Source organism: Syngnathus floridae, chromosome 7 (assembly GCF_059516105.1).
Source record: "Syngnathus floridae isolate MCC-2025c chromosome 7, RoL_Sflo_1.0, whole genome shotgun sequence".
Lineage (NCBI taxonomy): Eukaryota > Metazoa > Chordata > Actinopteri > Syngnathiformes > Syngnathidae > Syngnathus > Syngnathus floridae.
The window spans coordinates 4,695,855-4,717,900 of NC_142419.1; the positions used below are offsets into that span (position 1 = coordinate 4,695,855).

At 41.9% G+C, this 22,046-nt stretch overlaps 1 protein-coding gene and 1 long non-coding RNA gene across 14 annotated transcripts in view; one reads left to right on the plus strand and one right to left on the minus strand.

Annotated features, from left to right (window-relative positions):
• The window catches only part of LOC148394833 (RNA-binding protein Musashi homolog 2-like), a 166,989-nt gene that overhangs the window by 54,802 nt on the left and 90,141 nt on the right, over positions 1–22,046 (minus strand). For 11 of the 13 annotated variants that reach the window (XR_015859595.1, XR_015859596.1, XM_088381751.1 and 8 more), the window contains exons 8-10: positions 18,725–18,807; positions 17,339–17,453; positions 12,138–12,197 (exon numbers count right to left, since the gene is read on the minus strand). Coding sequence is in view for 11 of the 13 variants with exons in the window: in XM_088381751.1 (XP_088237877.1) it covers positions 12,138–12,197; positions 17,339–17,453; positions 18,725–18,807 (258 nt within the window). In the remaining 2 variants the exon portion in view is untranslated. The remainder of the gene's footprint in view (positions 1–12,137; positions 12,198–17,338; positions 17,454–18,724; positions 18,808–22,046) is intronic. The other 2 variants (XM_088381744.1, XM_088381746.1) reach the window with 2 other exon arrangements.
• On the plus strand, positions 3,999–20,271 carry LOC148394834 (uncharacterized). The gene is made up of 4 exons (XR_015859604.1): positions 3,999–4,213; positions 16,063–16,136; positions 17,343–17,410; positions 18,254–20,271. It is a non-coding gene; the product is annotated as an uncharacterized LOC148394834 (long non-coding RNA).

A 22,046-nucleotide genomic window follows, 5' to 3' on the forward strand; every position in this document is an offset into this window, starting at 1 on the left:
TATTGTTCTCACTTCACAGATTTTCATTTTTCTCGGGTGGTTCTGGAACGCATCTGCTGCGATAAACAAGGGACCACTGTATCTTAATATAAAAGTTATGTTTTGATAACGTGGTGGCATGGACCCTGTCATTCAAAACTAAGAAACAAAATTACTTACACTACTGTTCAAAGGTTTGTGGTCACCCAGACAATTTAGTGTTTTCCATGAAAACCAACACGACTGCACAAGGGTTTTCAAGGGTTTTCTAATCATCGATTAGCCTTCTAACACAATTAACAAACACAATGGACCGTTAGAACACTGGAGAGATGGTTGCTGGAAATGGGCCTTTATACACATGTAGATATTACAATAAAAACCAGACGTTTGCAGCTAGAATAGTCATTTACCACATTAACAATATGTAGAGTGTATTCCTGATTAGATTAATGTCATCCTCATTAAAAAAATAGCGATTTTATTTGATAAATAAGGACATTTCAAGTGACCCCAAACTTTTGAACTATAGTATATGCTTAATGTCACTACAGTTGAAAAAGTACAATAGCCATAAAATAAACTGTAAGTCCCTGACCCAGTTTTAAATTGAACATTCATTGGCCGTTGAATGAATAAATGTTGGTTGTGTCAGGACTCGTCCCCGATCGTGTCATAGTTCTGTTCGTGTGTCTGTGTGCTCGCCCCTCCCCTCCTGTGTGCCCATGATCAGTGTGATTATTCCCACCTGCCTCTCGTTAACCTGTCGTGTATATAAGTCCTGTCTGCCCCTCACTCCCTGTCGGATCGTCGATGTCGTCACGTTTGCTGTCCTTGTGGTTCCTGTCTGTTTCGAGTCTGTTTCTGTTTGCCATCCCTGTCGGTCAGTCTGTCATGTTATTAGTTTGCCAGTTCTCGTCTGTTTCCCTCGATGCCTCGTTCCACTTCCCTTTTCCCTCAATAAACCCTGGTCCAAGCGGCACCTGGTCGTCCTGCTCCATGCTCCATCCGACCGTGACAGGTTGATGCTGATAATCGGCAAAATGACAAACACCGGCTCTGAAAATAGGCCCGGCCAATAATCGGTCTATCACATCTGGGAACATCATGCAGACGTAACGTAAAGAAAAAAAAAATCAAGCCCACATGAAATATCAAGTTGTTCTGTTTCCCACAACATCGTAAAACACCCCCTGCTCTGATCTTACCAGAGGCCGGGGGTTCACCAAACCTGTCAACTCTCAACCCCCACTCTGTTTCTCTTAATAAATATCCTCTTGCAGGAAGGAGAGTTCAGAGCTCTATTCGAACATCGCTGTACGCACAGCGACGAATGGACTCTCCACCTGCAGGTGTCTAAAAGGACTTACTTGTCTCCCGTGTGGTTCTTGCCCCATAGTTTCACCACGCTGGATTAGTACCCTTGAAAACACAATTTTTCCTTACAGTTCTTTAATGTTGGCACAGCAATATCTGAAATTTGCATTGAAATTTGCAAACCAACATTTACACTTTTATGTCATTGACTTTTAAGGGATTTAAGGTGACTCAGGCAAGTCTGTTTCCCTGAAGTTAAAATGAACTAGACCTTAGGTAAAAAGGGTAAATGATTGTAAAACTAGCACACGAATGAATGCTTTGCAGGGATAGATAATACCGGTACCTATTGTAAGATATAGGTAATTAGTAGCATATCTTACAAAAAGGTATAGGTAATGAAGAAAATGGGTTCCAAAAAGTCCCGCCTAGCTACAAGAGCAGATATGCTCACACCTCATTGATTTAAGTAGAAATGATTTAAGAAAGAAATGCACGGTATGTGGTAAGTAAAGGCTTTGCATGGAAAATAGACGAAACATAGTCAGGAAACATTAATGGATTGAGTATTAATGAAATTGCCAAATGCAGCACACACACACACACGCACACACACACACGCACACACGCACACACGCACACACACACACACACACACACACACACACGCACACACACGCACACACACACACGCACACACACACACACACACACACACACACACACACACACACACACACACACACACACACACACACACACACACACTGAATTGCCCCTCACCGCATCAACTCCCCATGGAATCAGTTCCCACCGCATCAGCACCCACTCCCATAGAATCAGCTCTTATCAAACTTGCCCCCACTCCCATGGAATCAGCTCTTATCGAACTTGCCCCCACTCCCATGGAATCAGCTCTCATCGAACTTGCCCCCACTCCCATGGAATCAGCTCTCATCGAACTTGCCCCCACCCCCATGAATCATCACTCATCAAACTCGGCTCCCCACCGGCATGTGCAACTGATTATATGCTGACCAAGGAACTTTGAGCGTTGTTTTTCTGAGTGGCGATTTTCTGCTCGTGAGCATTGTTGGACGAAAAGCCCACCGCTGGATTGTATTTTTCCTGGAAACAGACAAGAATTGTGATTGAACTCAACCAACCTGTGTAAGTCTTTTTTTGTTTCGGTGTCTTATTCTTTTCCTTAAATTGAAGAAAGAAATCGAGCACGCAGTGAGTGAATTGGATAACAGGTGATTGGCTATAGGCTCTTGCCGTGAAGCACGGGTAGCGCGCTTCCCAAATTGTGAACAAAATCCAACAGTAATTAGTAGCAAAAAGTATTTCAGATATTTTTTGACAAAGTGAAAGCAGGAAGCAGGCACCCCAAAACATTGCATTGTTGTGTATTACCTTTAAATTCCCAAACACACATTAGCCATTTTTAATGTGTCCCATCAAGGCTAATGGTTTTGTGAGAGCACTGAGGCCTGGCAAAGATCCCATTGGTGCCATCATCTTTCCCCCAAAATAGGCAGCCCGCTGTTGACAGCCCGCTGTTGACAGATTCTCTGAGAAAATACAGGATTGTTTGCTCTGCTCGTGAAAGTGCAGCATTCTGCAACCTGTCTGCCCTGTGTGCAACATCACAGGCACTACAACTAGAGTACATTAGGCATCAGGGAAAGCGGTCGAAACAAGAAATGACGTGGTGTGCTCTCAAATTTCAAAGCCAGATGCAGAGCAAAGTAGAAGAGCCATGGGCAACTGGAGCTCTGGGAAGCTCCATCAGAAGATGGAGATCCATGCATGATCCAGACCCACTCAGACTCACTCAGTGGTGTGTGTGAATATGAATGGGTTGACTGTCTCTATATACACCGACATTGATACAAACAGTCAGTAGGGGCTCTAGCTTGCCATGACACTGAGCAGGTAAGGAAAAGGAACTTCACTATTTTACAAGAAGCTCCATGTGATTCATTTAAGACATGACCCTAAATAAAACAGGTATTATTCGATAAAAGAGGAAGAAACAATAGGGGTAGATTTATTAATTGACTCCAACTCCCTTTTCCCTCAATAAACCCTGGTCCGAGCTGCATTTGGTGGCCCAGCTCAATTCCGACCCGTGACATGATTACTGCTAAACACATGAATACACAGGCTCATTTTGCAGTCAGCTCCAATCACATACATATATCCACTTAAAATAAAAAAGATAAAAAGTAAAGAGATGTTTGGTTAATTTGTATGAAACTTGGTAAATGAACAGATAGGCTAGGAAGAGGCCATTTCTTGTGCCAATGTTTAACACCAGAAAAATGGGTATGCTTTCAAAACGCAAATGTTGGCACTAAATACTTGTTCATGAGTGTGTGTGAGGACATGGTGTGGGCGAATGACACCGGTGGGTAGTCTGTACAACCGATTTCTCATTGGGCCACGCTGCTTAAAGCCACAATTCCGGTCCGCATATTAATTTTCTTTAGCCCACAAACCCGTTATGAAATCAGCAAATAAACCACATTTGTCAAGAAGTCAATTTTTTTTTTGTATAATCGTGCACTTTTCATATTAAATGCGACCTCTGTCCATCTGGTGTGTGAACATGCGTCGTGAAGATGTCACAAAGATGACATCATGCCACTGCTCGTCACAAACAAGGCAGGGCAACCAAATGCAGGAATGGACTTTATTTAGGAAAAGGGAAGAGGAGACAAGGAGGGTTGGAACATCAGCAGAGCAGGTGTACGAAGCGGGGTGACAAGCAGGTCAGCGGATGCGCGTTGTCGAAGCAGACAGGGGCATAGTTCGTGGTCGGGGAAGGGCAGAAGGTCGGGGCAAACAAAGTCCAGGCATCTCGCTACATGGCGAGTCAGAAAAACAGAAATCTTGCCACACAGCGAGTCAGGTAAACAGGCATCAGGAACAGATTCACGAACAATGAAAAGTTACTCCAGACTTTTCCTAAAGACAGGCTTTTCAGTATAACTTGAACCGATGTTAAACTTCTGCTAGAGATTACAAATGAATGATGAATGGTAGAACCTAAAGAAACTTTTTTTCTTTTTGTGGGTTTATGTAACCATAGAATACAATATTTTGCTTGCCTTCGAAGATAGGTCAAAATTCTCAAAAATGGCCAGCACTGAGGTGCTTGGCTGTGCTACAAACAGTGGCATTTAATGAGTTAATACCATAATCATACTAGATCAACTTTATAAGATTTTATCCATGTTGAAATGTTAATTACACACCCAAAACACTTCAAAGTGGTGTTTCCTTCCATTTACTCATCTAGGAAAATTTTGGCTCATTGGTCCTGCCTGAATCAAGAAATCAATGGGTCATCACTGTGTGACACAATATTGTGACCACTCCTGATTAGATACACAGCCACTTTCTCTGAGTACCTGTCCCTGCGACTTGAATTGACATGCAGCCGAACTGGTTTTGCTCTGCCCTGTAGCAGGTCTGCCATGAGTACTAGTCATTGCTGTTGATTGCATACATTTAGCTTTTTTTCTTCATTGTTTTGAAATGTCCTACTTTGTGGGCAGTCATGAACACACCTCAAGTCCATAGACAAATGTGAGCACAGCGGAGATGGGGTTTTAGTGAACCAGGCATCTTGCTTGCGGGTTAGAAAAATAGCCACCAAAACAACCCATATTTCATTAAAATAAATAAATAAATAAATAAATAAATAAATAAATAAATAAATAAATAAATAAATAAATAAATAAATAAATAAAAATAGATTGCCATTGTGCCAAAGGTAATATGCAACTAAAGAATGTGATTTCTGGAGAAATTGCATGTGAAGGCCAAAAGGCTAAATAAAAACCTCTGTATCATTCTACTGAATTATGTCAAATGACACTGAATGACAGGGACATTGTTCAGCATATCTTTGCACAACACTGGTAAAGGATTAGACCAGACTTAGATTCACTGAGTTTATTGGTAAAAATAGTTGCAGTAGTAGGTGAAAACCTTAAACAGATATAACACAAACAAAAGTACAATTCTTAAAGCAAAATATTTTTTTTCTACTGAGCATTAATTCTAATATTTTAAAAATTTGCTTTAAAAAGTTTAACTAAAGTCCATTTAAATTATTTCTGCTTTCTACACGGTTTAGGAATGACTAACTAAATTTGCGTTGACTCATCCTCATCATCAAGTGTCTTGCCTGGAACAGGCATTGACGGCCATGGCCCTCCATTTTTCTCTGTCATCCGAAGCTTTCATGAACTGGTTGTTTGTTAGCTCTTTATGAGTTGCCCATTCATTGAGGCTGTCCACATACATTTGTCGTTTGCGTCCTCTGCTTCTCTTTCCCTCAATCTTTGCTGTTGCGCTGAGATGTTCTATTCCCTTTGTTCTGTAGATGTGCCCAAAGAATTTCATCTGTCTTTTTCGTACTGTATTGAGGAGTGATCTTTTCATATTCATCATTTCGAGGACCTCCTGATTTGTCCGTTTTTCCTTCCATGATATCTTCAGAATTCTTCTGAGGAACCACATCTCTGTTGCCTCTAGTTTTTTCCTTATGCTGCTGTCGATTGTCCAGCATTCACATCCATACAAGAGAACCGACCATACATATGCCTTTAGTATTCTGAATTTGGTTGTAGTTTTGATGTTTCTGTTGGTCATGACTGGGGACAGCTGTTTAAATGTGACTTTCGCTATGGCAATGCGTTTTTGTACCTCTGATATGCATTTCCCGTCTGATGTAATGGAATAGCCCAGATATTTGAACTTGTTGACTTGTTTTACCTGTGCGCCATCACTTTGTAGTTTGCATGTTGGTGCTATAGGCTTTTTTGAGATCGTCATGCTTTCCGTTTTTGATATATTTAGAGCCAGTCCTTTCCTTTCACTTGCCTCCACAACAGTATTCTGTATCTCTTGGAGGGTCTGTTCTGACTGTGCCATTAGAACAATATCGTCAGCGTATCTTAGATTGTTGATATTGTGTCCGCCCAGCCATATTCCTCTCATGTCTTCGATGTTCCTTAGAATCATTTCACTGTATAAATTGAAGAGGTCTGGGGATAGGACACATCCCTGTCTCACTCCCCGCCTGATTGGAGTTTCTTCACTATACACGCCATCTATTCTCACTGTGGCTGTCTGTTTCCAGTAGAGGTTGCTCAATATTCTAAGGTCCTTGCCATCAATATCCAGTTTGTTCAGAATTTGGAAAAGTTCTACATGCCTCACTTTGTCGAAGGCCTTAGAGTAGTCAATGAAGCAAAGGTAGATATAATTTTGCATTTCTATACACCTTTCTATTATCATGGTCATTGTGAATATGGCATTTATTGTTCCTTTATCAGCAACAAAACCAAATTGTGCTTCTGAGATCTCTGGTCTTATTTTATTTCTCAGCCTCACCAGGAGTATTTTCAGGAGGAGTTTCAATGTATGGCTCATGAGGCTTATCGTTCTGTGACTTTCACAATCAGTTGTTCCTGGGTTTTTGGGGAGTGTGATAAATGTGGAGCGAAGCATGTCAGCAGGTATGTTCCCGGTATCATAGATGTCATTCAGCAGTGAAGTAAGTTTCTGTGTTCCCCATTCTCCAAGGGCTTCATACACCTCTATGGGAATTTGATCGGGCCCTACAGCCTTTCCTTTGTTCATCGTTTTAATTGCTTCTTTGACTTCCGTATCCAGGATTGGCGGTCCTTCCATTGGTTTGGTACTCTCTGGTTGGTCTTCTCTGTCGTCATCAAACAATTCTTCAATATACTCAGACCACCTGTTGAGAATGTCTGCTTTTTCCATCAGGATGTTTCCATTTTTGGATTTTATGCAACCGCTTTGGGATGTTGTCTTTTTGCCTGAAATGTCCTTGATCTTGCTGTGCATGTACTTGCTGTCCGTCCTGCATGTTCTCTCTATTTCATTACACTGTTCATTTAACTAAGCCTCTTTAGCATCATTGCACATTTTCTTTATTTCCTTGTCAATGGATTTGTATGTTGTAGGGTCATTTTTCGCTTTGCGTCTGGAGTCCATGCGGTCCAAGATCTCGTTTGTCATCCATTTTTTGTGCTCTTTCTTTGGCTTGGATGGGATATTTTCTTTAGCAGCCTCTTTTATGCTTTCTTTCAGATTTTCTCATTTCCTTTCCTCTTCTGTGATTGCTTCAAGAGCATTATATTTGTTTTCTACATCAACTGCAAATTTGGTTCTGAGGTTGTTGTCTGTTTTCAATAATTTGAAGTTGTAGCTTGGATATGTTTTTGCCTTTTTGATAGCTTTGAGCTTCACCTTCATTTTCGCTACCACAGGAACACGGTCACTTCCGCAGTCCGCGCCGGGCATGGATTTGGCTGATTGGATTGCATTACGGAAGCGACACTGGATCAGGATGTAGTCGATCTGATTGCGTTGTCTGTCTCCTGGGCTCATCCATGTCCATTTCCTTCTTGGATGATTCTTGAACCATGTGTTTGTCACTGTGAAATTGTTTTCTGAGCACCATTCAGTCAATCGCTCCCCTCGATCATTCATTTGACCGAGTCCGTGTGGGCCAATGATGTTTTCAACTCTGTTTGCTCCAACTTTAGCATTGAAGTCACCCATTATAATCTTGACATCGGACGTCTTCAGCTGTTTCAATGTTTTGTCAAGCTCTTCGTAGAATGACTCAACTTCTGTGTCATCATGGTCAGTTGTTGGTGCGTATACCTGTATAACGCTGATGTCAAAAGGCTTGCTGTTAAGAGTGGTCACAATGATACGGTCTGATATTGGCCAGTATCCTTTCAAAGATTTTGTCATATTGGGTGTGAGCATTACTCCAACACCTCTCTGGTGTTGGTCTCCTCCAGAGTATAGTAGTTTGTAGCCGTCTGAAGTAAACTCTCCTGCTCCCTTCCATCTGACTTCTGCAAGTCCCAAGATGTCAATCCCTATTCTTTTCATTTCCATCTTTACATTTTCAAACTTTCCTTTCTGGAGTAGACTCCTCACATTCCATGTACCTATATATACTGGTTGTTTCTTTGGTTGGTTTTGGGCAGTATCTTGATGACGATCTGGTGCCACCTGTCCATCATGGCAACCCCTACCGAGCGAAGTGTTCTTATTGAGAACCCCATTCACGCTGTTCTTCGATTTAAGCATTGAATGTCTTTCCATGGCTTTCTTTGCAATTTTACAGACATTAGGTTGCAATTGCTTTCTGTCCGAGCAGTGTCCATACTGGGCGGCTGTCCTGACCATTGTACCTAAGGGTATCCTCTGCTCAGCACGACGAAGTCCAAAACCAGTAACAAAGATACTCTCTGGCTGCCTTCAAGCTTCATCCACCACCTGCTTCCCGTGGCTTCATCGTGACCCTGACAAGGGGGGCGAAATGGTCTTGCCCAAGGACCTCCCATAGGCTAGCGGAGGGAAGGAGCGCCTTACACTTCCTTTGTCAAACCAAGCTCTGACCCGCCACCTGCGTTGACTACATTAGTCTATATAATACTTAGATGTTTAAGCAAATTTTAAGCAGCTCAGTGACCTAGTGGTAGAGTGTCCACCCTGAGACTGGAAGGTTGTGGGTTCAAACCCCGGCCGGGTCATACCAAAGACTATAAAAATGGGACCCATTGCCTCCCTGCTTGGCACTCAGCATTAAGGGTTGGAATTGGGGTGGTTAGATCACCAAATGATTCCCGAGCGCAGCCCCGCTGCTGCTCACTGCTCCCCTCTCCCCCAGGGGATGGATCAAAATCACACGGGGATGGGTTAAATGAAGAGGACAAATTTCACCATACCCAGATGTGTGTGTGACGATAATTGGGACTTTAACTTTAGTTTTTTAACTTAATTGTAAATGTTTAACTTTTAAGCCTTCGCAGCCCTAGAAGCTCTGTGTCGCTCTTCCCGTCCCCCCACCCCACCCCCCTGCTGCCTTCATGGCCTTGCTAGACAATCAGAAACTACTGAAATCTAACAACATAGACGTTGCTACTCTAAATTAACTATATATCAAATAACTATAACATAAATAACAAGTTTATCGAACCATCTTTGTCACAAATCATAAAATCTCCTGACTCCGGAAGTTAGTGAATGGAACTCATTGTCAGTGAGGCTCGAATTATTCCACAGCCATAGAATGCCCTCATGCAGTTTAAAGTGAAAATAACATGTGAAGTGATCAACTATAGTAAGTCAGTAATGTAAAAATTTGTCAATAATTACACATATAAGTCGCTCCTGAGTATAAGTCGCCCCCCCCCCACCCAAACTATGAAAAAAAACGCGACTTATAGTCCGAAAAATATGGTAATAGCCAGCGTGTCAGGAAGGAGTTGAGCCAGGGCGACCAAATGCAGCTTGAACCAGGATTTATTGCAGGGAAAAGGAGTTGGAAGGGAGGCAGGTGGGGAACCGACGACACAGACGGGAGGAAGACTCACGGCCAGCAAAACAGACAGACTGACCGACATGAAGTCCCCTTGGACAAGGTTAAAATTCTGACCGTGAGCCTTCAGACAGACCGAGGGAAAACCAGATGACACGAACAGGAACACTGGGCACGAACAGGAATGGACACAACAGTAGACACCGACAGGGAGAAACACACGGGCAGGGCTTAAATACACAGGGTAACAAGAGGAAGCAGGTGACAGACATTACGATAACGAAAGGGGTGTGGCCGAGTGAAGTGCAGGCCGAGCGCGCTGTGGCACGGGCGTGACAGTACCCCCCCCACAAGGGACGGCTCCCGACGTCCCAAAAAAGAAAAAATCCAAGACTGTCCAACATGGGCCGGGAGGAAATGGGGAGGTGGCCGCACGTCACACACCGCCGAAGGCCGACTGGGTGACAGCCGCTGGATCCACGCCGCCGGAACTGGTGGCGGCCGCAGCATCCGCGCCGTCGGGACTGGATCGGGGGGCGGCCGTGCGTCATGCGCCGTTGAAGCCGACTGGGTGACAGCCGCTGGATCCGCGCCGCCGGAACAAGTGGCGGCCGCAACATCCGCGCCGTCGGATCTGTTTTGGGGGGGGGCAACCGTGCATCTTGCATCGCTTGAACTCATCTCCTTGGCGACCATGCAGCAGTTGCGGGAGCCGGCAACGGTTGGTCCAAGCGCTGGTCGCTGTGATGGTCGGTGTCTTCTGTCAGGAAGGAGTTGAGCCAGGGCGACCAAATGCAGCTTGAACCAGGATTTATTGCAGGGAAAAGGAGTTGGAAGGGAGGCAGGCGGGGAACCGACGACACAGACGGGAGGAAGACTCACGGCCAGCAAAACAGACAGACTGACCGACATGAAGTCCCCTTGGACAAGGTTAAAATTCTGACCGTGAGCCTTCAGACAGACCGAGGGAAAACCAGATGACACGAACAGGAACACTGGGCACGAACAGGAATGGACACAACAGTAGACACCGACAGGGAGAAACACACGGGCAGGGCTTAAATACACAGGGTAACAAGAGGAAGCAGGTGACAGACATTACGATAACGAAAGGGGTGTGGCCGAGTGAAGTGCAGGCCGAGCGCGCTGTGGCACGGGCGTGACACAGCGTCCTTCAACGCACAATATGGCAATGACGTGGCGTCATTTCCGGTGCAACAAGACAGCACTGTTGGTGTCCAAATTCACGCAGCCTTCGATAATTAGCCCTCGAATCTGGCCTGGTTTCTATGGAGACGGGCCGTGAGTTAAGGGTATGAAAATGTGACCTTAGCAGCCTTCATTTTGCCTCTCATCTTCTACGCTTTCCTACCCTCTTCTCGACGTTTAATACGTTGAGCCACCCAAAGACTGATTGGTCTCGCGACGACACGCCACTTGTGTCTAGAACTTCAAAGTAAACACTCCATCGGAAACACTGAAAAATGCGTGCATGAGCGTTTTCATCTTCATTTCCGAGAGCTTGAGCGAGTGGGCTTGTCAAGCAGTGTATTTGGAATAAGTGAAAAGTAGAATGAGGTGTATCGGATGAATTATAAGGAAGTAATTAGGCACAAAAAAAGTGGGCGGAATAAGTAGAATACTAAAGTTCGCCTTCACATGATATAATACATGAATAACACGTGTGAAGGTCATTGCCTTCACAATTACATATATATTGCAAAATTAACTACAGAAAGCTTAAAATAGCATACATGTTAGATGTGGAGAGGCACTCTTAACATTCACATGACCAGCAGACCACTGGAACCAACTGTATTTTACTTCATTTGCATGAAGACACTCTGTAGAAACTTGAACTTGCTGTTGACTACTCGATTTTGAATCTCATGTAGTCAGCAAGCTATTATAAGCAGGGCATGAGAAAAATGAAGGCTATCCTCCCTTCCACTTCTGCAGACCAAGGTCAATTTGTTGCTATCAGGAAATCACAGGGGGGAGTAAAGGAGGGGGATGAGGATGGATAGGAAGGTAAAAATTATTTCAAAGGAGGGTCTGTGGGACTGAACAGAAAACCAAGAAAGCCATCAGCTCCGCTTTCAGTATTCACAAATTGTGTGAGATTATCAAGGAGTAAAAAGAAGAGTACAAAGGTGAGATGTTGCCAACGTACTTGGGACATGCAACTAAAACTCATCATATGAGACAAGGTCAGCTAGAAAATGGGATGGACTTCACAGGTTCTGGACGTCAATCCTAAATGAATAAAAGCTGCATGTGATCAATGAATCAGGGGCGATTCTTGGACCAGCGGTTTAGTGGTGCAACAGACAGGGCTACATGTGTATTGTAAGGTGGGCACAGACAGTTATTCCATTTGATGGTGATTCACAAATGTATCCACTTCTGCTTCTTAATCAGTTCTATTTTTCAGATATGTAAAAAGAGAACTTACCTGGGAATTGGTAACTATAACTTGGTGCAAAACCATATGTCATTATAATATTTGGATAACCTGAAGAAGAAGAAAACATCTTTAATTAAAATTTCATTTTAATACTGCAGTGTGAATTAATAAAATCCTAGAAACCTCAAATACCAAATATTTGAATTTGATATACACAGTATACCAAATTCAAATATTTGGCATTACGTATATAATCAGGTCGAACAGATTGCCACTGCGGTTGACTTTACATGATATGGTTCAAGTGGCACAATTCCAAAGTAGTTGCTTCCAAGTGGCACAATTCAAACAGACGTCATGGCAGCGTACAAGACAAAAATCACATGGAATCCGACATATTTAGATAGGAACAGAATCAAGCCTCTCCCAAATGTGAGTACAAATCAGATAAGCATGGAAATGTATAGACTAGATCAGGGGTGTCAAACAAATTTTTTTTCGCGGGCCGCATTGCAGTCATAGCTTCTTTCGGAGGGCCATTATGACTGTCAACCCAAATAAATGTATGAGCACCTCATATTATATACAGTAAAAGCTACAAAACAAACTGACAAATAACTCATTTTCAAATCAGACGAGTAAAAACTGGTCAAATATTAAAAAAACCCCAGATATTATTAAAAGTGAAGACAATTTGCAATTCTAGTAATGACACGAATTTGATGCACAATTTGTCTTCGTGGGCCACATAAAATGATGTGGTGAGCCGTATCTGGCCCCCGGGCCTTGAGTTTGACACCTGTGGACTAGATAATACTCACTGCAAGACAAATGTCATTGAAATATGCAACATGATGACATGATGATGTACAAACCCAACTCAATGCTAAGACAGCTCAAACAGATTATAACATCCACTGAAAAGCAGAAGATTGAGTATAATATAAATAGGGTGTGGCACGATAGCGCACTGGGTAGCACGTCCACCTCGCAGTTAGGAGGGTGCGGATTCAATTCCACCTCCAGCCCTCACTGTGTGGAGTTTGCATGTTCTCCCCATGCCTGCGTGGGTTTTCTCCGGGCACTCCGGTTTCCTCCCACATCCCAAAACATGCTTGGTAAGCCGATTGAGCAATCCAAATTGCCCCTAGGTGTGAGTGCGAGTGCGGTTGGTTGTTCATCTCTGTGTGCCCTGCGACTGGCTGGCAACCAATTCAGGGTGTCACCCGCCTACTGCCTGATGACTGCTGGGATAGGCTCCAGCACGCCTGCAACACCCGTGGGGACAAGCGGTATAGAAAATGGATGGATGAATGGATGGATGCATATAAATAGGGTACAGTAGAGGAGTACTGCTAATTGAATGAGAATATGTAATATACATATTAATTGCCAGCAGCAGACAACAGCGTGATGCCAGCCACATTGGTTGGTGTTGATGCTGTGTGGATGTCAGTTGTTTAAGAGGTTTATGAGGTGTTTTGCATCTTCAAAGCTGGAAAGACACAACACTGTCTAGTACAGGGCAGTTTTAAAACACAACCAGAGGTCTGGGAGAGCTTCTTAGGTGACAATGTAAGTCTCCTCATCACGGTGTGTTTGTTCCTAAAGGATTTCGCAAACCCACGTTGAAGCAAAATGTTCCCATTCCATGGTGATTTGTTCAGTGAGAAACCAACATAGTCTGTAGGCCTGGACCTTGGTGGTCTTGGCCATGAGAAGGCCCGGTCTACTTTGCGGCCTATTCACAACATAACCATTTACAATTTGAGTTGAATTAATGCTGACTAGAATACAATGATTCAGAAGTTCCCAGAATCTCCAAAAGCAGAATCAGTTATCAATCTCTTCTCCTGTGAAACCGTCTTCCGGATTTGTTTCAGGAGGCATATACCCTATCACTATTTGAGAGACTAAAAGCTACCTTCTTGATAAATGTTATCGTTGGGGCTGATTCAGGTAGACCTGGGTTATCGCTTACTTAAGGGCTTGACTGGGCGGGATCTCTTAGGATGCACCAATCTCCTCTCTCTTCCTAGCTTCAGCTTTTCCACATTCATACGCTGTCCATGTATGTCACTAATCTCTCTCTTCCCTTATCCTAAGTGGTTCCACTTCAAGAAGCACTGACAACCACATGACTACTCCATATGATTTTTTGCAGTATGATTAAATACCGTAATTTCCGGACTATAAGTTGCGTTTTTTTTCATAGTTTGGGTGGGGGGGTGACTTATACTCAGGAGCGACTTATATATGTTGTTTTCACAAATTTTTACTTGATCATTAAGACATCACTTACTTACAAGGATAGTTGACCACTTCCCATGTTATTTTTAGTATAGTTGATCACTTCACATGCTTTTATATCTTTATCTTGAACATATTCAAAACATAAAAAATAGAGAAAACATCCAATAAAGCAATTAACACTTTAAAGCACCATATCCAAGTCCACTTCTGCTATATGTACACTTGCTCCATTTTTGCTCCTCTTATATTTATTATTATTATTTATTATTATTTGTTTATTTATCATTTATTCAACACTCTTATTTATTCATTGTTTGTGCCTTCTTGGTTTTTTTTGTGTTGCTTGTATGCATATGTGTACTATCTCACCGAGGGATAGTGGGAACGTAATTTAAATCTCTTTGTGTTTCTTGGTATATGAAAAAAAATCGACAATAAAGCAAACTTTGACTTTGATAAAACAACCAAATAAACAAAACAAAAAACTACATCTGAAAAAAAATTATATTTTCAGACGAAACTGGATGAGGGCGCTCTAAATTTCACCGTTGACCGTGACTCATCAACTGGGTGGGCTTAAGAAAAATGGCACCAAAAATAAACTCATATTTTGCAGGTTACAAACTTCAAGTTGTAAAATATGCAGCTGAAAACAGTAATCGAGCAGCAGAAAGAAAGTTTGGAGAGCCGTGATGTACCAAGGGATTACTATTTCAAGTGACGTCAGTGGCACGGCGCGGTTGTTTACATAAAGGACAAACATACCCACGTAAGGACTACCGGCATCATTAGCGGTGATCATTTCTAAGTGACACGGAGGACATAGAGTTTGAAGGAATTAAGGATTTGGAGTGACATAGAAGGTTTGAAAAACTATTATGGCTTTTACGCACGCCCGGTCCTACTCTACTGAGTCGGGGGCCGGCGCTCGGCCGAGTGGCTGTCCGCGAACGGTGCATGGGGCTCGGACATGGCCATTACGCACGCCCGGTCTGTCTGGAAGTCCATGCCGCCACACGCTTGGAAGTTTGTTTTGTTTAATAAAGAGCCGTTTACCAAACCCACGTCTATCCTTGTACTTTGTTAACGCGACAATATAGTAGTTATATACTAGATCTGTGGAATAAAGACGAGGCTGACGTCAGGGCGCACGCGTGGCAATGTTGACAAAGAATGAGGAATTTGATCGATGGATTTAATGGATTTAAAGTGCACGGATGGTTTGACAATATTATTGGTTATATCAGTGGTTCCCAAACTTTTTTTCAGGCTAGCGCCCCCTTGGCTCCCCAGTGAATTCCTAGCGCCCCCCGTCGACTGACTCGTCTTACCGCACATGTTGTGTACAAATCGCCCCCCCCCCCCCCCCCCCTCGACTGACTCGTCCTACCGCACATGTTGTGTACAAATCGTCGTATCGTCGTAAGTATTTTTATAATAGGAAAATGAATGAAGATAGATTCATTCATTTTTGCCATTTGGCAACCCACTGTATATGACTGGAACAAGACTAACTGGCTCAAGGGTGACTGTTGTAGGCTCAAGCGTGACTACTGTCTGGTGCTAGGGTAGGTGCTATCCTTGCACATTAGATAAGACGGCTACATGTTACTTGTGAAGATAAATAAACCGTGCCAATCAGGAAAAGAAGAAACTTCCAACTCTCAGAGGCAAGGTTTCATGTGTGATTATTTTACACAATATTTGTTGTTGACAGCAGGATTTGGAAGAAAAAGCACATTAGTGCTGACCGCTCTATGATTGGTGTGACACTGCAAAACACGGCCGTACAAGGTAGGAATTCTTGCCAGTTCTAATAATTTTTCAGTTTCATTTCTCTTGTATTATTATTGTCAAGTGCAAGGGGGACTAACAGACACTGACTTGTGACTGTGGAATGCATAAATATTTCCCCTCAGAAGGTACCCTTGTAGCGTGATTGAGAAAGCCTTTTTGTATTTTAATAAAAGAGACTCAAGCAGTTGTCTGGGTGCAAAGCATAATTGGATGATAGAGATGAGACGAGACACAAATCCTGCGAAACAAGATGTCTCATGAGATTGAATACAAAATAATGTCTGATATTAAGATTTTTACAGTTTTCAAATTTTTTTCTTTACTGAGCAGACCACACGAGAATTAATGTTCTAGCTTTAAAGTGCAAATGTGAACACAAACAGGAGTCACTTTTGTTACAAGCTTGTTTTTCAAAAGCTACTTCAATCACTTCTGCGGCTCAGGTTTTTCTTTACTGAATAGTTTAACAAACAATACATTCCATTTTAAGCGCTGATTTTCAAATGCTGCGTCAAGAACAGTAAGCAGCTAAGATCTTCCCTCTTACTGAATAGTTGAACAAAATACAATTGCTTTTAGTGTCAAACATTAAACAAATAAAGTAAGCATTACTGTGAAAAATAACTACACTGACATTACTTCTCGGCACCATTTCAAGCCATCTATGGCCTTCTGAATCATACTCTTGAATGACACAAAAAGTGCGACACAATAGAGAAGTGGTAGCAGTTATGAGTGGACCCAGGATTCTTATGAGATCTTCAACAACAGCAATGGCACTTCAATCCAAAGTGTCAAGTTTTTGTCGTAGTTCTGGTCTGCAGAAGAGCTGTTCCAGCGCCTGATAACGTCCACAATAAGTTTGTGCGTGTTTTTGCGTTTAGACGTCAAATGTGCCGTTGATGTTGGGGTTAAAACTAAATTTTTATTGTTCCAATAGCATATATTCCAAGGTCGGTTTCTTGGGTCAAATTATCAGTTCGAAGGGCAATCGTTCCCACCAAAACTAATAGAATAAGGCTAAATTATTTTGAAACCACAAATGCTCAGTTCAGTAACTTTAAAACATGTTACTTAGGCAAGCAGACTTCAACGGGTTTCCTTGGCTAGTGATATATTAAAAATGCAGGCGTATGAGAAAGTACATGCGTTTAAAATGCATGTATGCATGCCACACTGAAATGGAATATTTTACTTACTCAGCATACCCTTACCAAGCATGAAAGCATCCATTGTATACTGCAGACCTCTGACCCGACCCCGTGTCCCAGGTGGGTACATTACTTCTTTTGGTTGGGCTTTTTTGCATTCTACCTGTGAAGCAAAGAAAATGAGTGATTATGGCACTATAAAAATAGAAATGAAAAATAAAAGCTTTAGTAAAACTACCCAAACTATTTGTTATTTAGCAACTTCCGAAAGCCTCTGACAATTTACATTACATGGAGTACATGAAATTTTCCACTTTCTTGAAAAGAATATTAAAAATACTTTAAAACCAAAAAAGTGCTACTTTGCAATGTTAGAAATGAGAGACGAAAACAATTAACACAGCAAACATTGTAACCAATTCAGAAAGAATTCTTGTGTTCATTTTTCTACAAATGATACATGTAAACCCTCTTTAACCGTCTTTAAGGGTATTCATTTTTTTATATTCTAGTTTACTTTTTCTCCAATGTAACATTGAGTGCATACAAAATCTGCCACTTCAACTGCTCAACACCAGTGACAAGAAAGTGTTGAGAGCTAATATTCTAATTTTGTTGTCATCACCTAGTTAGAGGTTGATACTGATAAAATGCGGTTGACTAATTATCCCAAGGTCAAAGAATTAGGAAATACATAAGTCACGTGGTTTCAGTAGAGAAATTTGGAGTGGTCCTTGTGGTAACTTCTCTTTTTGCCTGAAAGAAACTGTGGGGGAGCTTTGATATCCTGCTTAACCTCTTCAGACGAATCCGTTTTAGTCATATATAGTCGTTGTTCAGTGGTCATCAAGTCATTATATTGCAGTACACACTGCCAACATTTGTGCTTTATGCACCATTGTGAAATGGAAGTACATTTTCCCCAGCCAATCCTAGCTGTGTTTGTCATTTCGTCAAAATTAGGACGGTCGAAGCTCAAACCCGAATCCGCCTTTCCTGACTTTGCAGAAGAAAAAAAAAGTAATCACACACTACTTGGGCATCGTACCCGCATCCCTGGCTTGGAACCGCAGAGAACTAACCGCTGAGCTACAAATCCAGGGCGCCAGGATGCCTCAGTGATGTATAACTGCAACGCAAGAACTTGCCATTGCACTACTACATCATTGTGTATACTTTCAACATTTTTTTTTTGTTTATTAGAAAGTGGCCATCATAAATGTAATACAGATTCATGATTTCACAAGAGAAAATATTTGTCAACTTCAGTGTCATAAACAATTCCAAAACAAAATGCCTGCTTTGAGTGGGAGACCCTTACTTGCATTATACTACAGAAGCATAACAAATGTGTGTGTGATTCAACTTGTGCTGTCAATTTGCTGCCACACTAGATTAATCAAACACAATATAAGTACTACAGGAGCCACTCACCATTTTATTATGTATTTCATGATAATGGATGTCACAGACTTTCTCCGCTAGATCTTCGTTTTCAAATGTTACAAACCCAAAACCTGTGAAGGGATAGAGGGGTAGATATAGGAGCAAAGCAAAGGGTCAAAACTCTACAATACGAAAGTAGACTTGATGCTGGATGGAATATATACATTTATGTTTTTGGAATGTAGGAGGTAACTGTGCACAGGCACAAGAACATGTAAACACCTGAAGGAATGGGGTCGAAATACAAAAAGTCCTGCCTAGCTACAAAAACAGATATGCTCAAACCTCATTGAATAAAGTACATAAGTAGACAAGTATATCCACATATTAAATCAATAAAAGAAACATTTTAAGCATATAATTATACCTGCACACCAAACCAATAAAGAAGACATAACTAGACATTTTTATATATGGTAATGACAAAAGATTTTATAACTTCATGATCTGATATGTATTTCTGTGCACAAATGTTTTTTGATACATTGCTTGAATTGCTTAATGACCCTTAAGAAACTCTTTAATGCATGCCTGATGTTATTCTAATTCATGGACACGGCCCAAGGTGTCTAAGAATGTTTTGTACTTGTTTATATCTTATGTCTTGATTAATGCTTGATGTGACGTCGTATTTTGCCTATTGCTAGACGCCAGCCTTGGATTACTATTGAATGTACTGGACAGAAAGAAAATGTTTTGACTAATAATGAAAAATATGGGCGGAAGCATAATTAAACTAAGAATGTGACAATGCAAACAAGTACATGGAGTGTCAAAAGAACAAACAAACAAATGCATGGTAAGTGGTGAGTAAGAACTATGCATAGTCAGGAAACATTAACGAATTGATGATGTCACACCCAAAACTTCACATAAGTCCGTACAAAATGAAGAAATTCGAAAGATAATGAAGGAACAAGGGGCAACCGTGGGTGAGGTGGGTGCATGTCCAAGAATGGAGGAGAATGTTTACAGGAAGGTCACTTGGAGATAAAACCAGCAGGTGCCAGAGGGAGACAGCCAAGAACTCGGCCAAAGATGATCGTCAAGGCTGAAAGATGGAAAGGAAAACAACAGCCCCCACACACATCGAATCGCCCATAATCAGCACCCAACCCCACGGTACCAGCTCTCACCGAACCAGCACCCACTCCCATGGAATCAAAGTCTCCTGCGAACCTGCCCCACCCCAAAGACTCATCACCTATCAAACTCGGCCCACACCGGCATGTGCAACTGAATATAAGCTGAGCAAAGAACCTTGAACGTTGCCTTTTCTGAATGGAGACTTTCTGCTCTTGAGCATGGTCGCACGAAAGGCCAAGCGCTGTATTGTACTTTCCTGAAAACAGAGCTTTCTTAACAAAAATTGTGATTGAACTCAACCAACCTGTGTAAATCTAAATTTTGTTTCGGTGTCTCAGTCTTTTCCTTACATTGCAAAAGAAAACGAACATGCAGGGAGTAAATTGGATAACAGGTGATTGGCTCTGGCTTTTGCCGTGAGGCACGGATAGTGCGCTTCCTAAATTGTGAACGAAATCCAACACACCACACAGAAAGGCTGGAGCCAGAAACAAACCCTGCACCTTTCAACTATGAGGTGGACGTGCTAACCAATATATCTATATATAGCCATATATATATATATATATATATATATATATATATATATATCTCGGTGGGACACAATACGGGTAACTCACGATTCAATATTGTGACACTATCCAATAATGCGATACACAATATCGGCGATATCCACAATATACAGTCAGATTATTTTTTAAAATGATATATCATGATTTGTGTCACTCAAAAAAAAAATACAGTCAAACCTCAGTTTTCGAACGTCCCTGTTCTCAAACAAATCGGAATTCGAACAAAAAATATGAGATTTTTTTGCTTCGGTTGTCGAACAAAATTCGGGGATTGAACCTTGCGAGATGAGCCGAAAGGACCCGAAAAACCCCGATTGCGCGGTCCGGGTGCTGACTGACTCCGCTTTGAGGATTGTAGTGCAGGAAATGGGGTCAAAATACAAAAAGTCCTGCCTAGCTACAAAAACAGATATGCTCAAACCTCATTGAATAAAGTACATAAGCAGACAAGTATATTCACATCTTAAATAAAGAAAAGAAACATTTTAAGCATATAATTATACCTACACACCAAATCAATAAAGAAGACATAACTAGACATTTTTCATAAATGGTGATGAGAAAGGTTTTTATAACTTTATGATCTGATATATTTCTGAGCACATTGAAATAACAAATGACTTTTGATATATTGCCTAAATAGCTTAATGACCCTTAAGGAACTGTGTAATGCATGCCTGATGTTTTTTCTCTGAATCATGGACACGACCAGAGTCGTCTTGACTGTTCAGTACTTGATTGTATCTTGTGTTTTGACTAATGCTAGACGCCAGTTTTTGATTACTACTGAACGCTCTGCACAGAGGGAAATAGTTTGCCTAACAAAGAAAAGATACGGTTGGAAGCATGATTAAACTAAGAATAAGCAAAGACATGATGTATCAAAAGAACAGCAATAGATTAATGATGTCACAGCCAAAAGCTAACATAATTTCGTACAAAATGACAAAATTAAAAGAATCCAGCAGTACGACAGTCTATGTCCAAGATTGGAGAAGAATTTTCACAGGAAGGTCACGTGGAGATAAAACCAGCAGGTGCCAGAAGGAGCCACCCAAAGACTCGGCCAAAGATGATCGCCAAGGCCGAAAGACGGGATGGAAGACAACAGCCCCCCCTCCACACACACACACATCAACAGAACCCCACCTCCACACCGAATTGCCCATAATCAGCACCACTCCCATGCAAGCAGACTCTCCTTCGAACTTGCCCCACCCCGAAAACTCATCACCCATCAATCTCGGCCCACAATGTGCTACTGAATATAAAACTGATCTAACAACCTTGGACTTTGCCTTTTCTGAATGGAAACTTTCCGCTCTTGAAGGGCCTAGCGCTGTATTGTACTTTCCTGAAAACAGAGCTTTTTGAACAAGAATTGTGATTGAACTCAACCAATCTGTGTAAGTCTAATTTCTGCTTCAGTGTCTTTGCATTTTCCTAAATCTGAAGAAATCAAACGAGCACGCAGTGAGTAAATTGGATAACAGGTGATTGGCAAAGGCTTTTGCCGTGAGGCGCAGATAACGCGCTCCCTAAATTGTGGACAGAATCCAGCAGTATTAACCCCTAATCATGCCTCCAAAGAAAGCAACTGGGAGCAGTAAAGCCATCCTAAAACACAAAGACGCTCTTAAAGCAATGCGACA